Source organism: Oncorhynchus nerka, linkage group LG6, assembly GCF_034236695.1.
Source record: "Oncorhynchus nerka isolate Pitt River linkage group LG6, Oner_Uvic_2.0, whole genome shotgun sequence".
In the NCBI taxonomy this organism is placed as follows: domain Eukaryota; kingdom Metazoa; phylum Chordata; class Actinopteri; order Salmoniformes; family Salmonidae; genus Oncorhynchus; species Oncorhynchus nerka.
The window spans coordinates 47,880,996-47,901,177 of NC_088401.1; the positions used below are offsets into that span (position 1 = coordinate 47,880,996).

General features: G+C 44.6%; 1 protein-coding gene across 3 annotated transcripts in view; it reads left to right on the forward strand.

Moving 5' to 3' along the window:
- Positions 1–20,182, forward strand: part of LOC115131135 (5-hydroxytryptamine receptor 4-like) — a 147,465-nt gene that overhangs the window by 71,567 nt on the left and 55,716 nt on the right. For all 3 annotated transcript variants that reach the window (XR_010464099.1, XR_010464100.1, XM_029662732.2), the window contains exon 5: positions 9,760–9,913. Coding sequence is in view for 1 of the 3 variants with exons in the window: in XM_029662732.2 (XP_029518592.1) it covers positions 9,760–9,913 (154 nt within the window). In the remaining 2 variants the exon portion in view is untranslated. The remainder of the gene's footprint in view (positions 1–9,759; positions 9,914–20,182) is intronic.

Consider the following 20,182-nt stretch of genomic DNA (forward strand, 5'->3'; position numbering starts at 1 on the left):
CTATAGGCTGTCTCATCGTTGTCGGTAATCAGGCCTACCACTGTTTAGTCGTTGTTTGTTGTTGTTGGTGTTAGCAGTACTATCTCCATCAACATTAGCTGAACATTCCAGGAATGTTCTTTTAAATCAAATCAAATCAAATTTTATTTGTCACATACACATGGCTAGCAGATGTTAATGCGAGTGTAGCGAAATGCTTGTGCTTCTAGTTCCGACAATGCAGTAATAACCAACAAGTAATCTAACTAACAATTCCAAAACTACTGTCTTATACACAGTGTAAGGGGATAAAGAATATGTACATAAGGATATATGAATGAGTGATGGTACAGAGCAGCATAGGCAAGATACAGTAGATGGTATCGAGTACAGTATATACATATGAGATGAGTATGTAAACAAAGTGGCATAGTTAAAGTGGCTAGTGATACATGTATTACATAAGGATGCAGTCGATGATATAGAGTACAGTATATACGTATGCATATGAGATGAATAATGTAGGGTAAGTAACATTATATAAGGTAGCATTGTTTAAAGTGGCTAGTGATATATTTACATCAATTCCCATCAATTCCCATTATTAAAGTGGCTGGAGTTGAGTCAGTGTCAGTGTGTTGGCAGCAGCCACTCGATGTTAGTAATGGCTGTTTAACAGTCTGATGGCCTTGAGATAGAAGCTGTTTTTCAGTCTCTCGGTCCCAGCTTTGATGCACCTGTACTGACCTCGCCTTCTGGATGATAGCGGGGTGAACAGGCAGTGGCTCGGGTGGTTGATGTCCTTGATGATCTTTATGGCCTTCCTGTAACATCGGGTGGTGTAGGTGTCCTGGAGGGCAGGTAGTTTGCCCCCGGTGATGCGTTGTGCAGACCTCACTACCCTCTGGAGAGCCTTACGGTTGAGGGCGGAGCAGTTGCCGTACCAGGCGGTGATACAGCCCGACAGGATGCTCTCGATTGTGCATCTGTAGAAGTTTGTGAGTGCTTTTGGTGACAAGCCAAATTTCTTCAGCCTCCTGAGGTTGAAGAGGCGCTGCTGCGCCTTCTCCACGATGCTGTCTGTGTGAGTGGACCAATTCAGTTTGTCTGTGATGTGTATGCCAAGGAACTTAAAACTTGCTACCCTCTCCACTACTGTTCCATCGATGTGGATAGGGGGGTGTTCCCTCTGCTGTTTCCTGAAGTCCACAATCATCTCCTTAGTTTTGTTGACGTTGAGTGTGAGGTTATTTTCCTGACACCACACTCCGAGGGCCCTCACCTCCTCCCTGTAGGCCGTCTCATCGTTGTTGGTAAATCAAGCCTACCACTGTTGTGTCGTCCGCAAACTTGATGATTGAGTTGGAGGCGTGCGTGGCCACGCAGTCGTGGGTGAACAGGGAGTACAGGAGAGGGCTCAGAACGCACCCTTGTGGAGCCCCAGTATTGAGGATCAGCGGGGAGGAGATGTTGTTGCCTACCCTCACCACCTGGGGGCGGCCCGTCAGGAAGTCCAGTACCCAGTTGCACAGGGCGGGGTCGAGACCTAGGGTCTCGAGCTTGATGATGAGCTTGGAGGGTACTATGGTGTTGAATGCCAAGCTGTAGTCGATGAACAGCATTCTCACATAGGTATTCCTCTTGTCCAGATGGGTTAGGGCAGTGTGCAATGTGGTTGAGATTGCATCGTCTGTGGACCTATTTGGGCGGTAAGCAAATTGGAGTGGGTCTAGGGTGTCAGGTAGGGTGGAGGTGATATGGTCCTTGACTAGTCTCTCAAAGCACTTCATGATGACGGAAGTAAGTGCTACGGGGCGGTAGTCGTTTAGCTCAGTTACCTTAGCTTTCTTGGGAACAGGAACAATGGTGGCCCTCTTGAAGCATGTGGGAACAGCAGACTGGTATAGGGATTGATTGAATATGTCTGTAAACACACCGGCCAGCTGGTCTGCGCATGCTCTGAGGGCACGGCTGGGGATGCCGTCTGGGCCTGCAGCCTTGCGAGGGTTAACACGTTTAAATGTCTTACTCACCTCGGCTGCAGTGAAGGAGAGACCGCATGTTTTCGATGCATGCCGTGTCAGTGGCACTGTATTGTCCTTAAAGCGGGCAAAAAAGTTATTTAGTCTGCCTGGGAGCAAGACATCCTGGTCCGTGACTGGGCTGGATTTCTTCTTGTAGTCCGTGATTGACTGTAGACCCTGCCACATGCCTCTTGTGTCTGAGCCGCTGAATTGAGATTCTACTTTGTCTCTGTACTGACGCTTAGCTTGTTTGATAGCCTTGCGGAGGGAATAGCTGCACTGTTTGTATTCGGTCATGTTACCAGTCACCTTGCCCTGATTAAAAGCAGTGGTTCGCGCTTTCAGTTTCACGCGAATGCTGCCATCAATCCACGGTTTCTGGTTAGGGAATGTTTTAATCGTTGCTATGGGAACGACATCTTCAACGCACGTTCTAATGAACTCGCACACCGAATCAGCGTATCCGTCAATATTGTTATCTGACGCAATACGAAACATATCCCAGTCCACGTGATGGAAGCAGTCTTGGAGTGTGGAGTCAGCTTGGTCGGACCAGCGTTGGACAGACCTCAGCGTGGGAGCCTCTTGTTTTAGTTTCTGTCTGTAGGCAGGGATCAACAAAATGGAGTCGTGGTCAGCTTTTCCGAAAGGGGGGCGGGGCAGGGCCTTATATGCGTCGCGGAAGTTAGAGTAGCAAATGATCCAAGGTTTTTCCACCCCTGGTTGCGCAATCGATATGCTGATCAAATTTAGGGAGTCTTGTTTTCAGATTAGACTTGTTAAAATCCCCAGCTACAATGAATGCAGCCTCCGGATAAATTGTTTCCAGTTTGCAAAGAGTCAAATAAAGTTCGTTCAGAGCCATCGATGTGTCTGCTTGGGGGGGGATATATACGGCTGTGATTATAATCGAAGAGAATTCTCTTGGTAGATAATGCGGTCTACATTTGATTGTGAGGAATTCTAAATCAGGTGAACAGAAGGATTTGAGTTCCTGTATGTTTCTTAGAACAACTTCTATTGCTCCAACATTTTATTGCTGAAGTATGTTTAGGGGACGTTATTGGAACCATCATGTCATAATGTCACACTATATCTTTAGGAGACCATGGTAGAAATATTTCCTGCTTGTTGTTATGGGTGCTTTGAATAACATATCCATCAACATTAGCAGAACGTTGGTGTAATATTTCCCTCAGATCCACTTCTATTGCTCCCTAATTTTGTTGCGGCAATATGTTCTAAGAACATTACTGGTATATTGTGTTATTACATTACCTGGAAACCTAATGAGAACAGTTCTGTGGTGGTTATTACAGATGCTGTGCACAACATTTCGGTTAACATTAGGAGAATATTCCCAGGATATTTAATAAAATAAAATTGTAAAAAAAAGGTATTTTGTTATCAAAAACATTTGTTTTTGGGATGGTTAATCCTAATGTTATATAAAGCCTAACTAACTTAATGGACATCTTAGGTAATGTTCTGGTAATGTTTCCGGTTTCTGGAATGGTTCTTACTGGGGTCAAAAGGTCAGACAGTAGGACAGAGAGATAAGAGAGAGAGAGTATTTTGCATGAAAAGGGCCTTTTCTTCTGAGTGTGTCTTTCTCTTTCTCTTTCTCTTTCTCTCTCGCTCTCCACTTCTCCCCAGAGAAGAGATGGCTTTTAAGTTTAACCCACTGAGAGCTCTTCAATTAATGTTAAAAGCAGATGGAATTTTGCTGGCCATATTCTAGAGATGTTTTATTGAGAGTACACACCATTCCATAGAGACAAGAGTGTATAAAAGGAAACATGTTTAAGGTGAATGGTGGAATTCATCATTTGAGAATGAACGTTGTGACGTGGGACGGTTCCATTTATTCATCATTTCATCCCGCAGTGAAGTGAAGTAAGCTCTCCTGTGTATTGCACAACTCTAGTGTGTGGATTATTACTTGCGTGCGTCAAGCTGCAAGCACCAGGGGAGGTTCCAGTAAGCCAGGACTGCTACCAGCCAGTTTAGACAATCATGAGTCTTGCCAGAACAGAGAAACAGACTCATTTCGGCCATTTCACAAATCTTTATGAGTAAGAAAAATGCAACAGAAATGGCAGTTCTTTGGGCGTCACTTAGTTATCGCATAAAACAATATTAGCTATGTCTTTTCCTTTAGAATGGTTCAAAACGTGTCTCTCTCCTCTCATATTTCCAATCTGCCCCTCAAGCCTTAAATGTTCAAATTCTATTGGTCAATTAAACTGATTTAGAAAGCATAGTGTGTTTACATGCACTGTAGCCGAGAGTAATTTTGTTGTTCTCCAATTGGCCTGGTGATCCTAACTGACCTAAAACAGGGACTTTTTACTTGGATTAAATGTCAGGGATTGTGAAAAACGGAGTTTAAATGTATTTGGCTAATGTGTATGTAAACTTCCGACTTCAACTGTATATATCAGATCAACCCAATAGAAAGGCCACATGAGCAATTATGTTTTACTAAGAGTGGTACTTTTAAAAAGGGCAAGAGAGTGCAGTGACCCTGAACAGACAATCTGTTTCTCGTTCATAGAAGAGAGTTTAAATAAAATGTTCATAGCTAGCGCTTTGGTCTCTGCTCGTACAGCACAGATGTTTGATTTTCATTTGCCTTCAGGTTCATTTCTCCACAACATTTACTAAACATAAATGTAAAGGCAACATGTAAAGTGTTGGTCCCATGTTTCATGAGCTGAAATAAAAGATCCCAGAAATGTTCCATACATTTACACCTCTGTTAGTGAGCATTTATCCTTTGCCAAGATAATCTATCTACCTGACAGGTGTGACATATCAAGAAGCTGATTAAACAACATCATCACACGTGTGCACCTTGTGCTGGGAACAATAAAAGCCCATTCTAAATGTGCAGTTATGTCACACAACACAATGCCACAGATGTCTCAAGTTTTGAGGGAGTGTGAAATTGGAATGCTGACTGCAGGAATGTCCACCAAAGCGGTTGACAGATAATTTAATGTTGATTTCTCTACCATAAGCCTCCTCCAATGTCGTTTTAGAGAATTTGCCAGTACTTCCAACCGGCCTCACAACCACAGACCATGTGTATGGTTTCATGTGGGTGAGCGGTTTGCTGATGCAACGTTGTGAACAAGGTGGCGGTGGGGTTATGGTATGACCAGGCATAAGCTACGGACAGCGAACACAATTTAATTTTATCGATGGCAATTTGAATGCACAAAAACATAGTGACGAAATCCTGAGGCCCATTGTGAGACCCATTTTTTTAAAAGATATCTGTGACCAACAGATGCATATCTGTATTCCCAGTCATGTGAAATCCATAGATTGGGGCCTAATACATTTATTTAAATTGACAGATTTCCTCATATGAACTGTAACTCAGTAAACTCTTTGAAGTGTTGTGTTTATATTTTTGTTCAGTATACATTTGTGTGGTGCCAGCAGAGCTTGGAACTTAGTTTTACACATCTTCCTATAATGCCCCTTTCCATCCAAGCTTAAGACATGAAGGAGCATTTTAAAGGAATGATGGATCGTTCAAACATTGACAACAGGCATTTAGGATGAAGGGGAGAAGTGAAGCAAGTTTTGCTCCCTAATTTCACATGCAGATTGGTCACACTTTTCATTTCTCCGTCATTAAACGCAGCCATCCGAAGAGTGAGGATTTTTTATTTCATTTTTTACTGTTCATTCCTGTCTCTCAAATTAAACTCCAACCTTGACTACTTACTGCAGCAAACTTGATCACATGGATCACATGTAATTCAAGTTTAAGTGCCTGTTTTGTTGGTCCCATCTGTTTTCCATTGAGGCTCTGTTATATGTCCTATAAGTAGCTATTGGTTGCCAAAGTGAGCTCAAGAAGCCAGGTGAACAGATGTAGAAGGCTGGCCTGCTGTCAACAGTCCACACTGCTGCTGTGCCTCTGGCCCTCTGACACACAGGCCGGGTTTTGGCTAGGTGAGACGAAAAGCAGCACAGTGCACACATACAGCCATGCTCCATCTAGCCTAGACTCACAAACATTTTATTAATACAGTCATGCTGTTTCAGAGCCATATTGTACTCATTACTCAAGAGACACAGGCAGGCACATAAAAAGCATCCTAGTACAACACTGAGGTAAGATGCTGCAAAGAACTCTGGGTAAACATTCTTTCAGATGTGTCAGATTTGTGCATCGGACCGACCAATCAGGTGGTCTGCTCATGTATTTATGTTGTGAACAGTTGGCTCCAGTTCAGTTCACCTGCAATGAAATATGAAATGACCTCACTAACACCCCTCTGAGTCATGAAAACAACCTCAGGGTGACAGAGTCAAATCAACAATGAGAGTGAGAGTAAATATAGTGGTGCCTTGAAGATGGGCTGCAGCGGGCAATGCTGTGGTACAGTGAGACAGAGAGACCTGTGTATTGTGATCCCTTACAGTAGGCCCCAGTTTTGCCAGGCCAAAATCAGGGTGTTGTGAACACATGCCAGGAATATCTCACCAAGCCGAGGGGTGAGCGACTACAGCAATGGTGTTTGGCCAGAGCACGATGAGAGAGAGAGAGACTGAATACTGCCCAGGGATAGAAGAACTGATTGACTGTGGGGAGCCTGTGGCCTCGGGAATATTCTTTCCAAAACACTTGAGTGTGCTGTCTCTGACCAACTCTCTTGCTATCTCTCTCAGAACAATCTTCTTGACCCTAACCATTCAGGCTTAAAGACGGGTCACTCAACCGAGACAGCTCTTCTCTGTATCACGGATGCTCTCCGCACTGCCAAAGCTGACTTTCTGTCCTCTGTTCTCATCCTCCCTAGATCTAACCGGGCTCCCGAGTGGCACCGCGGTCTAAGGCATTGCATCTCAGTGCTAGAGGCCTCACTACAGACCCTGGTTCAAATCTGGGCTGTATCACAACCCGGCCGTGATTGGGAGTCCCATAGGATGACGCACAATTGGCCCAGTGTCGCCCGGGGTGAGGGGAGGGTTTGGCTGAGGTTGGCCGTCATTTAAAAAAAGTTATTTGTTCTTAAGTGACTTGTCTAGTTAAATAAAGGTTCAACAAAAATAAAAATGTGCTGCCTTCGACACTGTGAACCATCAGATCCTCCTCTCCACCCTCTCAGCGCTGGGTGTCTCAGACTCTCCACACTCTTGGATTGCATCCTACCTGGCAGGCCGTTCCTACCAGAAGACATAGGAGCGGCTTTCCAAACTTTCCAATTCGTTGTGAATGCTGTATCCTATTTTATATCCAGCACACAAGAGCAAATTGCTTATTTCATCAAATATATACATACATATATATATATATACACACACACACACACACACACACACACACACACACACACACACACACACACACACACACACACACACACACACACACACACACACAGTTGAAGTCGGAAGTTTACATACACCTTAGCCAAATACATTTAAACTCAGTTTTTCACAGTTCCTGACATTTAATCCTCGTAAAAATTCCCTGTCTTAGGTCAGACACTGCCTTCTCTCAAGGGAATGACCGCACCAGGTCGTAACGGTATTGTTTGTTGTTATTCTTAAAATTCTAATCTTGTGTGCAGCCTATGTTCCATTACGTTGTCGTGTTTCCAAACTACCAATCAGCAACTATGCCTGAAATCCGTCTGTTTGGCAAATGACATGAGTGGCAAGGAGTGGAACGTTAGCTAAAGAGAGTGGTACCCAGACGAGCTAGTCAGAGAGGGAGAGGTTTACCACTCTAGAGCCTACATCAAAGTCTACGGGACAAGCAGCTCATCCATAGGCCTACCAACTGGGCGGCCATCCACGTGACCCGGTTGGGGATTCATGTGATGTTTGAGCTAATCCCCATCCAGTGGGGAAAATATTACACGGTGAAATTGTGCCAACATATGCAAGGAATGATCCATCTCTGTGCTTTTTATTTAGTGGAATAGGAATTCATTAAACTGTCATTTGTCAACGATCAGTTAAAAATCAATCATAAAGCAATCACATCTGAGAGCTTTGACATGTGGTCATGTTGTAACCTCTGAAGTCCATTAAAGAGCTAAAGGAAGTCCAAATTTGAGGTCTCTGGGACATCAGGTAGGGTTACCCTCTCAATCTCTACAGACAGAGGGTTCAGCCAGGCCAAGTAGCAATTTGTGGCTGAAGACATTTCAGGGATTTTAGAAACCAATTTCTTGTTGCAAATAATTTAATGATCATAGCACTTTCCCTCTAATAGCACTTTCCCAGCAGAGAGGTAGAGAGCTTTGATGTCTAAAATGTCAGAGATAAAGCAAAACTCTCAGGTACAATATGCTGTTAACATGATAAAAAGACTTTAGATAGCATCATCAAACCTTTTGAGATCACAAATATACCTTTTATCTGTCTTTATCACAAGGATAATGTATTTTTCCACAAAGTATAATTTTACATGAAAGATACACTTGTTGAACATCATTTCGTCTAATGAAAGAAAAGCTTGAGCTGAATGTAAATCATACAGTATATAAAGTGCATTCGGAAAGTATTCAGACCCCTTCCCTTTTCCAACAGCATCCTTGAGATGTTTCTACAACTTGATTGGAGTTCACCTGTGGTAAATGCAATTGATTGGACATGATTTGGAAAGGCACACACCTGTCTATAATAAGGTCCCGCAGTTGACAGTGTATGTCAGAGCAAAAAAATAAACCACAAGGTCGAAGGAATTGTCTGTAGAACTCCAAGACAGGATTGTGTCGAGAAACAGATCTGGGGAAGGGTACCAAAACATTTCTGTAGCATTGAAGGTCCCCAAGAACACAGTGGCCTCCATCATTCTGAAATGGAAAAAGTTTGGAACCACCGTGACTCTTTCTAGAGCTGTCCACCTAGCCAAACTGAGCAATCGGAGGAGAATGGCCTTGGTCAGGGAGGTGTTCAAGAACCCGATGGTCACTCTGACAGAGCTCCAGAGTTCCTCTGTGAAGATGGGAGAACCTACCAGAAGGACAACCATCTCTGCAGCACTCCACCAATCAGGCCTTTATGGTAGAGTGGCCAGACAGAAGCCACTACTCAGTAAAAGGCACAACAGCCCACTTTGCAGTTTGCCAAAGGGCGCGTAAAGACTCTCAGACTATGAGAAACAAGATTCTCTGGTCTGATGGAACCAAGATTGAACTCTGGCCTGAATGCCAAGCGTCACGTCTGGAGGAAACCCAATGTTTTTCAGTGGAAACCCGGGGATGTTTTTCAGTGGCGAGGACTAAGAGACTAGTCAGGATGGAGGGAAAGATGAACGGTTTAAAATACAGAGACATCCTTGACGAAAACCTGCTCCAGAGCACTCAGGACCTCAGACTGGGGCGAAGATTCACCTTTCAACAGTACAACGACTCTAAGCACACAGCCAAGACAACGCAGGAGTGGCTTCCGGACAATTCTCTGATTGTCCTTGATTGGCCCAGTCAGAGCCCGGACTTGAACCCAATCTAACATCTCTGGAGAGACCTGAAAATAAAGGGATCCGAATACTTATGTAAATGTGATATTTCCGTTTTTTTTAATACATTTGCTAAAATTGCTTTGTCATTATGGGGTATTGTGTGTAGACTGAGAAAAACCAAACAATTGAATCAATTGTAGAATAAGGCTGTAACGTAACAAAAAGCGGAAAAAGTCAAGGGTTCTGAATACTTTCTGAATGCACTGTAGTTCCCTCTACCCCATATGTCTTATAATAGTGTTCCCTCTCATTCTCTAGGTACTATGCCATCTGCTGCCAGCCACTGGTCTACAGGAATAAGATGACACCACTGAGAGTGGCTCTTATGTTAGGAGGATGCTGGGTAATCCCCACCTTTATATCCTTCCTACCCATAATGCTAGGATGGAACAGTATCGGAATAGACCATTTGGTGAGTAATAACTCATTTGTCTGTGTCAATGTGCATTTACACTGCAGATATTTGATAAACCATTCAGTGGAACACGATCAAATGTATATCGTAACTAATTCCATAGGATGTCAATGAGACAAAGAAACACCTCCACACAACCAAAAGGGTTTTAGTGTATATCTGGTCAACGTGCTGTAGGATATGTGTAAGCTGTTTTAGGCTATCACCTTTTCAGACTTGGTTTAGTCTGTGTCTAGGATAGGATACTGAGTACATAATAAGCATGTCGTCCAATCTGAACGCATATCTCGTCCAATCTCCCGCTACTGCTCATAATAAAACCATGGCTGTAAGTGAAAGCTCAGTGAAAGGCATCGGCTGAATGATACTGTGTGATAGTAATGCTAAAATGAAACAGCAGGGAGTCTGGATTGAAATGTCAGACCCAATTCTACTATATACCAACCCAAAACAAATGAACCGGGGGGAAAGACTGATGTAATGAAGAGCATGGGTAGAGAGTCGGTAACTTATTATAGTCATGAATAGTCATGAGCATTATGCTTATGTTTCTCTGGAAGAACTTTAGATTTGTTTAAACGGAGGACATGTACAATGGCAAGAAAAAGTATGTGAACCCTTTGGCATTACCTGGATTTCTGCATAAATTGGTCATCAAATTTGATCTGATCTTGAAAAACGGAGTCCCAACAATAGACTTAGATCAATATTATCATTTAAACATTCACAGTGTAGGTTGGGAAAAGTATGTGAACCGCTAGGCTAATGACTTCTCCAAGAGCTAATTGGAGTCAGGAGCCAGCTAACCTGGTGACCAATCAATGAGACGAGATTGGAGATGTTAGTTAGAGCTGCCGTGCCTTATAAAAAACACTCACAAAATTTGAGATTGCTTTTCACAAGAAGCGTTGCCTGATGTGAACCATGCCCTGAACAAAATAAATCTCAGAAGACCTAAGATTAAGAATTGTTGACTTGCATAAAGTTGGAAAGGGTTACAAAACTATCTCTAAATGTCTTGATGTTCATTAGTCCAAAGTAAGACCAATTGTCTATAAATGGAGAAAGTTCAGAACTGTTGCTACTCTCCCTAGCAGTGGCCGTCCTGCAAAGATGACTGCAAAAGCACAGCGCAGAATGCTCAAGGAGGTTAAGAAGAATCCTAGAATCAGCTAAAGACTTACAGAAATCTCTGGAACATGCTAACATCTCTGTTGACGAGTCTACGATACGTAAAACACTAAACAAGAATGGTGTTCATGGGAGGACACCACGGAAGAAGCCACTGCTGTCCCAAAAAAGTTTGCAAAAGTGCACCTGGATGTTCCACAGCGCTACTGGCAAAATGTTCTGTGGACAGCTGAAACTACAGTTGAGTTGTTTGGAAGGAACACACAACACTATGTGTGGAGAAAAAAAGAAACAGCACACCAACATCAAAACCTCATCCCAACTGTAAAGTATGGTGTAAGGAGCATAATGGTTTGGTGCTGCTTTGCTGCCTCAGAACCTGGACAGCTTGCTATCGTCGACGGAAAAATGAACTCCCAAGTTTATCAAGACATTTTGCAGGAGAATATAGGCTTTCTGTCTGCCAATTGAAGCTCAACAGAAGTTGGGTGATGCAACAGGACAATGACCCAAAACCCAGAGGTAAATCAATAACAGAATGGCTTCAACAGAAGAAAATATGCCTTCTGGAGTGGCCCAGTCAGAGTCCTGACCTCAACCCGATTGAGATGCTGTGGCATGACCTCAAGAGAGTAGTTCACACCAGACATCCCAGGGATATTGCTGAACTGAAACACTTTGATAAAAAGAAATGGTCCAAAATTCCTCCTGACCATTGTGCAGGTCTGGCCCGCAACTACAGAACATGTTTGGTTGAGGTTATTGCTGCCAAAGGAGGGTCAACCAGTTATTAAATGCAAGGGTTCACATACTTTCCCCACCCTGCACTGTAAATGTTTACACGGTGTGTTCAATAAAGACATATACGTATAATAGTTTGTGTGTTATTAGTTTAAGCAAACTGTGTTTGTCTATTGTTGTGACCTAGATGAAGATCAGATAAGATTTTATGACGAAATTATGCAGAAATCCATGTATTTCCAAAGGGTTCACAAACTATTTCTTGCCACTGTATCTCTCATTCTAATAATACTTTTCAGGCATGAACTCTGATTTAAGGCCAGTCCCCACAGGCTAATAGGGATTCTTTTCTTTCTTTACTCTCATCAGACTGAAACTTTATCCGTTGAAAGTATACATACATGCAAGATATTATTGTATTACAAGTTTTATTTATTTAAATATGTAAATATGCAAATGAGTCAAGCCGTCCTTAAATATGCGCCCATTTGCATATTATGAGAATCTGTTTTTCAACACATTGCTTCAAGGCAGACTGTTTTTTGTTGTTGTTGGTTTTATTGTGATAAGACACTCAATGGTCAGACTTTTACAGATCAGTTTATCAAAATATTGTAACTTCATGGAATTATTTAAAAAACACTTCACATGTATGATGGATGAATATTTTGCAAATATTTACACATAAAATGACACTTAAAATCAAAACGAGACAAGATATATAAAAAAGCCTCTGTAAAAGTCTGCCTATAAGACCTAAGAACCTGTGTGTGGAATCATGGGAATGTACGTCCTTTGAAGACAGAGAAAAATTAATTGGCCCACCGGGAACATGCCATTTTGAGCAAATCAAATCAAAGTTTATTTGTCACGTGCGCCGAGTACAAGCTTACAGTGAAATGCTTACTTACAGACTCTAACCAAGAGTGCAAAAAATGTATTAGGTGAACAATAGGTAAGTAAAGAAAAAAACAAACAGTAAAAAGACAGTGAAAAATAACAGTAGGAAGGCTATATACAGTAGGAAGGCTATATACAGTAGGAAGGCTATATACAGTAGCGAGGCTATATACAGTAGGAAGGCTATATACAGTAGGAAGGCTATATACAGTAGGAAGGCTATATACAGTAGCGAGGCTATATACAGTAGGAAGGCTATATACAGTAGGAGGCTATATACAGTAGGAAGGCTATATACAGTAGCAGTAGGGAAGGCTATATACAGTAGGAAGGCTATATACAGTAGGAAGGCTATATACAGTAGGAAGGCTATATACAGTAGGAAGGCTATATACAGTAGGAAGGCAATATACAGTAGGAAGGCTATATACAGTAGGAAGGCTATATACAGTAGCGAGGCTATATACAGTAGGAAGGCAATATACAGTAGGAAGGCTATATACAGTAGGAAGGCTATATACAGTAGGAAGGCTATATACAGTAGCGAGGCTATATACAGTAGCGAGGCTATATACAGTAGGAAGGCTATATACAGTAGGAAGGCTATATACAGTAGCGAGGCTATATACAGGCACCGGTTAGTTGGGCTGATTGAGGTAGTATGTAAATGTAGATATTGTTAAAGTGACTATGCATATATGATAAACAGAAAGTAGCAGTAGCCTAAAAGAGGCATTGGCGGGTGGTGGGTGGCGGGACACCATGCAGATAGCCCAGTTAGCCAATGTGTGGAGGCACTGGTTGGTCAGGCCAATTGAGGTAGTATGTACATGAATGTATAGTTAAAGTGACTATGCATATATGATAAACAGAGAGTAGCAGCAGCGTAAAATAGGGGTTGGGGGGGCACACAATGCAAATAGTCCGGGTAGCCATTTGATTACCTGTTCAGGAGTTTTATGGCTTGGGGGTAAAAAACTGTTGAGAAGCCTTTTTGTCCTAGACTTGGCACTCCGGTACCGCTTTGCCATACTGTAGTAGAGAGAACAGTCTAGGACTGGGGTGGCTGGGGTCTTTGACAATTTGTAGGGCCTTCCTCTTACACCGCCTGGTATAGAGGTCCTGGATGGCAGGCAGCTTAGCCCCAGTGATGTACTGGGCCGTACGCACTACCTTATGTCATGCCTTGCGGTCAGAGGCCGAGCAGTTGCCATACCAGGCAGTGATGCAACCAGTCAGGGATGCTCTCGATGTTGCAGCTGTAGAACCTTTTGAGGATCTGAGGACCCATGCCAAATCTTTTTAGTTTCCTGAGGGGGGGAATAGGCTTTGTCGTGCCCTCTCATGCCCGATTGCCTATAAAGATAGGTTAATGCAATTAAAATGTACTTTCCATAAACATGACCATTTACGTCACATTAATTCAACTCTTATTCATATATCACTTCTAAACTGACAAATAATCATCAAACATACCTTTTACAAATACATTAGCACGTTTCATACATTTGTTTCAAGCAATAGAGAATATGCTTTGAATACTGGCCTGTTGAGAAAATATGCATTTTGGGGCAAAATCTCATATCACTTTGCTCAATTTGTCACATACAATGATTTTGTATGGCTGTTGAAATGTGCAGAACATTAATCAGCTATGCCTGCCCCATATGTAAGGCCCTCTTTGAGTTGTTGCTGTTGACGCTTTACTTTCTTGACTATGTCATGGGACCTGCGCCTACGCTTGGCACGCTCTATTGAAGCAGCATCAGCTCTCACAACTCCTCTCTGATTGCTCCAGTGTCACCAAAGTGCTGACAAGCCACAATTTCTTCATCACACTTGGTATAGCAGTGGCTCCCTGCCATATTGGCTGCTCCGTCAATGCGGTTTTTGTCCAACACAGTTTTGGAGTATCGCGACCATACCACAGAGTTCAGCCATTGGACAATGGACACACCTATCCCGTATTTGGACATGAATCCTCTCTTGTGCCAAGTGCCATCGAAGGATGCCTGGATGTCTATGATGGCATCCTCACCCTCCTTCAGCAATTCTGCTTTGTCTGGGTCTATATCTGCGTATATTGCTCTTCTAATTATCTTTGCAGCGCTCTCCATTGACTGTAGCTCTCTCTGAATCTCTGCAACTAATATGGAGGGGGGGGGAAGCACTTATTATCTCAAAATTGTGTTTACTAATCATCTTATTTGGTCCTTTGTTGAGTATGTGTACAGTACCAATCAAAAGTTTGGACACAACCACTCATTGATGTTGGGCGATTAGGCCTGGCTCGTAGTCGGTGTTCCAATTCATCACAAATGCGTTCGATGGAGTTGAGTTTAGGGCTCCGTGCAGACAACTCAAGTTCTTCCACACCGATCTCGACAAACTATTTCTGAATGGACCTCGTTTTGTGCACGGGTCATTGTCATGCTGAAACAGGAAAGGGCCTTCCCCAAGCTGGTGGCACAAAGTTGGAAGCACAGAGTTGTCTAGAATGTCATTGTATGCTGTAGCATTAAGATTTCTCTTCACTAGAACTAGGGGGCCTAGCCCATTTACATTTACATTTAAGTCATTTAGCAGACGCTCTTATCCAGAGCGACTTACAAATTGGTGCATTCACCTTATGACATCCAGTGGAACAGCCACTTTACAATAGTGCATCTAAATCTTTTAAGGGGGGTGAGAAGGATTACTTTATCCTATCCTAGGTATTCCTTAAAGAGGTGGGGTTTCAGGTGTCTCCGGAAGGTGGTGATTGACTCCGCTGTCCTGGCGTCGTGAGGGAGTTTGTTCCACCATTGGGGGGCCAGAGCAGCGAACAGTTTTGACTGGGCTGAGCGGGAACTGTACTTCCTCAGTGGTAGGGAGGCGAGCAGGCCAGAGGTGGATGAACGCAGTGCCCTTGTTTGGGTGTAGGGCCTGATCAGAGCCTGGAGGTACTGAGGTGCCGTTCCCCTCACAGCTCCGTAGGCAAGCACCATGGTCTTGTAGCGGATGCGAGCTTCAACTGGAAGCCAGTGGAGAGAGCGGAGGAGCGGGGTGACGTGAGAGAACTTGGGAAGGTTGAACACCAGACGGGCTGCAGCGTTCTGGATGAGTTGTAGGGGTTTAATGGCACAGGCAGGGAGCCCAGCCAACAGCGAGTTGCAGTAATCCAGACGGGAGATGACAAGTGCCTGGATTAGGACCTGCGCCGCTTCCTGTGTGAGGCAGGGTCGTACTCTGCGGATGTTGTAGAGCATGAACCTACAGGAACGGGCCACCGCCTTGATGTTATTTGAGAACGACAGGGTGTTGTCCAGGATCACGCCAAGGTTCTTAGCGCTCTGGGAGGAGGACACAATGGAGTTGTCAACCGTGATGGCGAGATCATGGAACGGGCAGTCCTTCCCCGGGAGGAAGAGCAGCTCCGTCTTGCCGAGGTTCAGCTTGAGGTGGTGATCCGTCATCCACACTGATATGTCTGCCAGACATGCAGAGATGCGATTCGCCACCTGGTCATCAGAAGGGGGAAAGGAGAAGATTAATTGTGTGTCGTCTGCATAGCAATGATAGGAGAGACCATGTGAGGTTATGACAGAGCCAAGTGACTTGGTGTATAGCGAGAATAGGAGAGGGCCTAGAACAGAGCCCTGGGGGACACCAGTGGTGAGAGCACGTGGTGAGGAGACAGATTCTCGCCACGCCACCTGGTAGGAGCGACCTGTCAGGTAGGACGCAATCCAAGCGTGGGCCGCGCCGGAGATGCCCAACTCGGAGAGGGTGGAGAGGAGGATCTGATGGTTCACAGTATCGAAGGCAGCCGATAGGTCTAGAAGGATGAGAGCAGAGGAGAGAGAGTTAGCTTTAGCAGTGCGGAGCGCCTCCGTGATACAGAGAAGAGCAGTCTCAGTTGAATGACTAGTCTTGAAACCTGACTGATTTGGATCAAGAAGGTCATTCTGAGAGAGATAGCGGGAGAGCTGGCCAAGGACGGCACGTTCAAGAGTTTTGGAGAGAAAAGAAAGAAGGGATACTGGTCTGTAGTTGTTGACATCGGAGGGATCGAGTGTAGGTTTTTTCAGAAGGGGTGCAACTCTCGCTCTCTTGAAGACGGAAGGGACGTAGCCAGCGGTCAGGAATGAGTTGATGAGCGAGGTGAGATAAGGGAGAAGGTCTCCGGAAATGGTCTGGAGAAGAGAGGAGGGGATAGGGTCAAGCGGGCAGGTTGTTGGGCGGCCGGCCGTCACAAGACGCGAGATTTCATCTGGAGAGAGAGGGGAGAAAGAGGTCAGAGCACAGGGTAGGGCAGTGTGAGCAGAACCATCGGTGTCGTTTGACTTAGCAAACGAGGATCGGATGTCGTCGACCTTCTTTTCAAAATGGTTGACGAAGTCATCTGCAGAGAGGGAGGAGGGGGAGGGGGAGGAGGATTCAGGAGGGAGGAGAAGGTGGCAAAGAGCTTCCTAGGGTTAGAGGCAGATGCTTGGAATTTAGAGTGGTAGAAAGTGGCTTTAGCAGCAGAGACAGAAGAGGAAAATGTAGAGAGGAGGGAGTGAAAGGATGCCAGGTCCGCAGGGAGGCGAGTTTTCCTCCATTTCCGCTCGGCTGCCCGGAGCCCTGTTCTGTGAGCTCGCAATGAGTCGTCGAGCCACGGAGCGGGAGGGGAGGACCGAGCCGGCCTGGAGGATAGGGGACATAGAGAGTCAAAGGATGCAGAAAGGGAGGAGAGGAGGGTTGAGGAGGCAGAATCAGGAGATAGGTTGGAGAAGGTTTGAGCAGAGGGAAGAGATGATAGGATGGAAGAGGAGAGAGTAGCAGGGGAGAGAGAGCGAAGGTTGGGACGGCGCGATACCATCCGAGTAGGGGCAGTGTGGGAAGTGTTGGATGAGAGCGAGAGGGAAAAGGATACAAGGTAGTGGCCGGAGACTTGGAGGGGAGTTGCAATGAGGTTAGTGGAAGAACAGCATCTAGTAAAGATGAGGTCGAGCGTATTGCCTGCCTTGTGAGTAGGGGGGAGGTGAGAGGGTGAGGTCAAAAGAGGAGAGGAGTGGAAAGAAGGAGGCAGAGAGGAATGAGTCAAAGGTAGACGTGGGGAGGTTAAAGTCGCCCAGAACTGTGAGAGGTGAGCCGTCCTCAGGAAAGGAGCTTATCAAGGCATCAAGCTCATTGATGAACTCTCCGAGGGAACCTGGAGGGCGATAAATGATAAGGATGTTAAGCTTGAAAGGGCTGGTAACTGTGACAGCATGGAATTCAAAGGAGGCGATAGACAGATGGGTAAGGGGAGAAAGAGAGAATGACCACTTGGGAGAGATGAGGATCCCGGTGCCACCACCCCGCTGACCAGAAGCTCTCGGGGTGTGCGAGAACACGTGGGCGGACGAAGAGAGAGCAGTAGGAGTAGCAGTGTTGTCTGTGGTGATCCATGTTTCCGTCAGTGCCAAGAAGTCGAGGGACTGGAGGGAGGCATAGGCTGAGATGAACTCTGCCTTGTTGGCCGCAGATAGGCAGTTCCAGAGGCTACCGGAGACCTGGAACTCCACGTGGGTCGTGCGCGCTGGGACCACCAGATTAGGGTGGCCGCGGCCACGCAGTGTGGAGCGTTTGTATGGTCTGTGCAGAGAGGAGAGAACAGGGATAGACAGACACATAGTTGACAGGCTACAGAAGAGGCTACGCTAATGCAAAGGAGATTGGAATGACAAGTGGGCTACACGTCTCGAATGTTCAGAAAGTTAAGCTTACGTAGCAAGAATCTTATTGACTAAAATGATTAAAATGATACAGTACTGCTGAAGTAGGCTAGCTGGCAGTGGCTGCGTTGTTGACTTTGTAGGCTAGCTGGCAGTGGCTGTGTTGTTGACACTACACTAATCAAGTCGTTCCGTTGAGTGTAATAGTTTCTACAGTGCTGCTATTCGGGGCTAGCTGGCTAGCTAGCAGTGTTGATTACGTTACGTTGCGTTAAAAGAACGACAATAGCTGGCTAGCTAACCTAGAAAATCGCTCTAGACTACACAATTATCTTTGATACAAAGACGGCTATGTAGCTAGCTATGTAGCTAGCTACGATCAAACAAATCAAACCGTTGTACTGTAATGAAATGAAATGAAAATGTGATACTACCTGTGGAGCGAAGCGGAATGCGACCGGGTTGTTGAGTGCGGAAGTTCTATTCGGTAGACGTTGGCTAGCTGTTGGCTAGCTAGCAGTGTCTCCTACGTTAAGGACGACAAATAGCTGGCTAGCTAACCTCGGTAAATTAAGATAATCACTCTAAAACTACACACTCTAAACTACACAATTATCTTGGATACGAAGACAGCAAAGACAACTATGTAGCTAGCTAACACTACACTAATCAAGTCGTTCAGTTGAGTGTAATAGTTTCTACAGTGCTGCTATTCGGTAGACGGTGGACGTTTGCTAGCTGGCTAGCTGCTGGGCAGATAGCAGTGTAGACTACGTTAGGACGACGAAATACGATAATTACGCAATTATCTTTGATACAATGACGGCTATGTAGCTAGCTAAGAAGAAATTGCTAAGATTAGACAAATCAAACCGTTGTACTATAATGAAATGTAATGAAATGTAATGAAAAGTTATACTACCTGCGGACCGAAGTGCGGATGCGACCGCTCGCTCCAACCCGGAAGTATTATATAGCCCGAACCATACACTGCCCCAGACCATTATTCCTCCTCCACCAAACTTTACAGTTGGCACTGTTCATTTAGGCAGGTAGCATTCTCCTGGCATCCGCCAAACCCAGATTTGTCCGTCGGACTGCCAGATGGTGAAGCGTGATTCATAACTCCAGAGAACATGTTTCCACTGCTCCAGAGTCCAATGGCGTTGAGCTTTACACCTCTCCAGCCGACACTTTGCATTGCGCATCAGGTGATCTTAGGCTTGGCTACTCGGCCATGGAAACCCATTTCATGAAGCTCTCAACGAACTGTTCTTGTGCAGATGTTGCTTTTAGAGGCAGTTTGGATCTCGGTAGTGAGTGTTGCATCCGAGGGCAGACCATTTTTACAAGGTATGCGGTTCAGCACTCGGTGGTCCATTCTGTGAGCTTCTGTGGCCTACCACTTTATGAATGAATAACGATAACTTGGCTATATAGATATGTACATATAGGTAGATATGTACCTATAACTAGGAATAATGTGTAATAAACAGTAACAGCAGCGTATGTGATGAGTGAAAAAGTTGGTGCAAAAAGTGTCAATGCAGATAGTCTGTGTAGCTATTTTGTTAACGATATAGCACTCTTATGGCTTGGGGGTAGAAATTGTTCAGGGTTCTGTGGGTTCCAGACTTGGCACATCGGTACCGCTTGCCGTGCATGATGCAATCATTTCCATGGTAATGTAGAATGTTCATTCAGATTAGAGGTCGACCGATTAATCTGAATGGCCGATTAATTAGGGACGATTTCAAGTTTTCATAACAATCGGAAATTGGTATTTTTGGACACCGATTTGTCCGATTTTTTT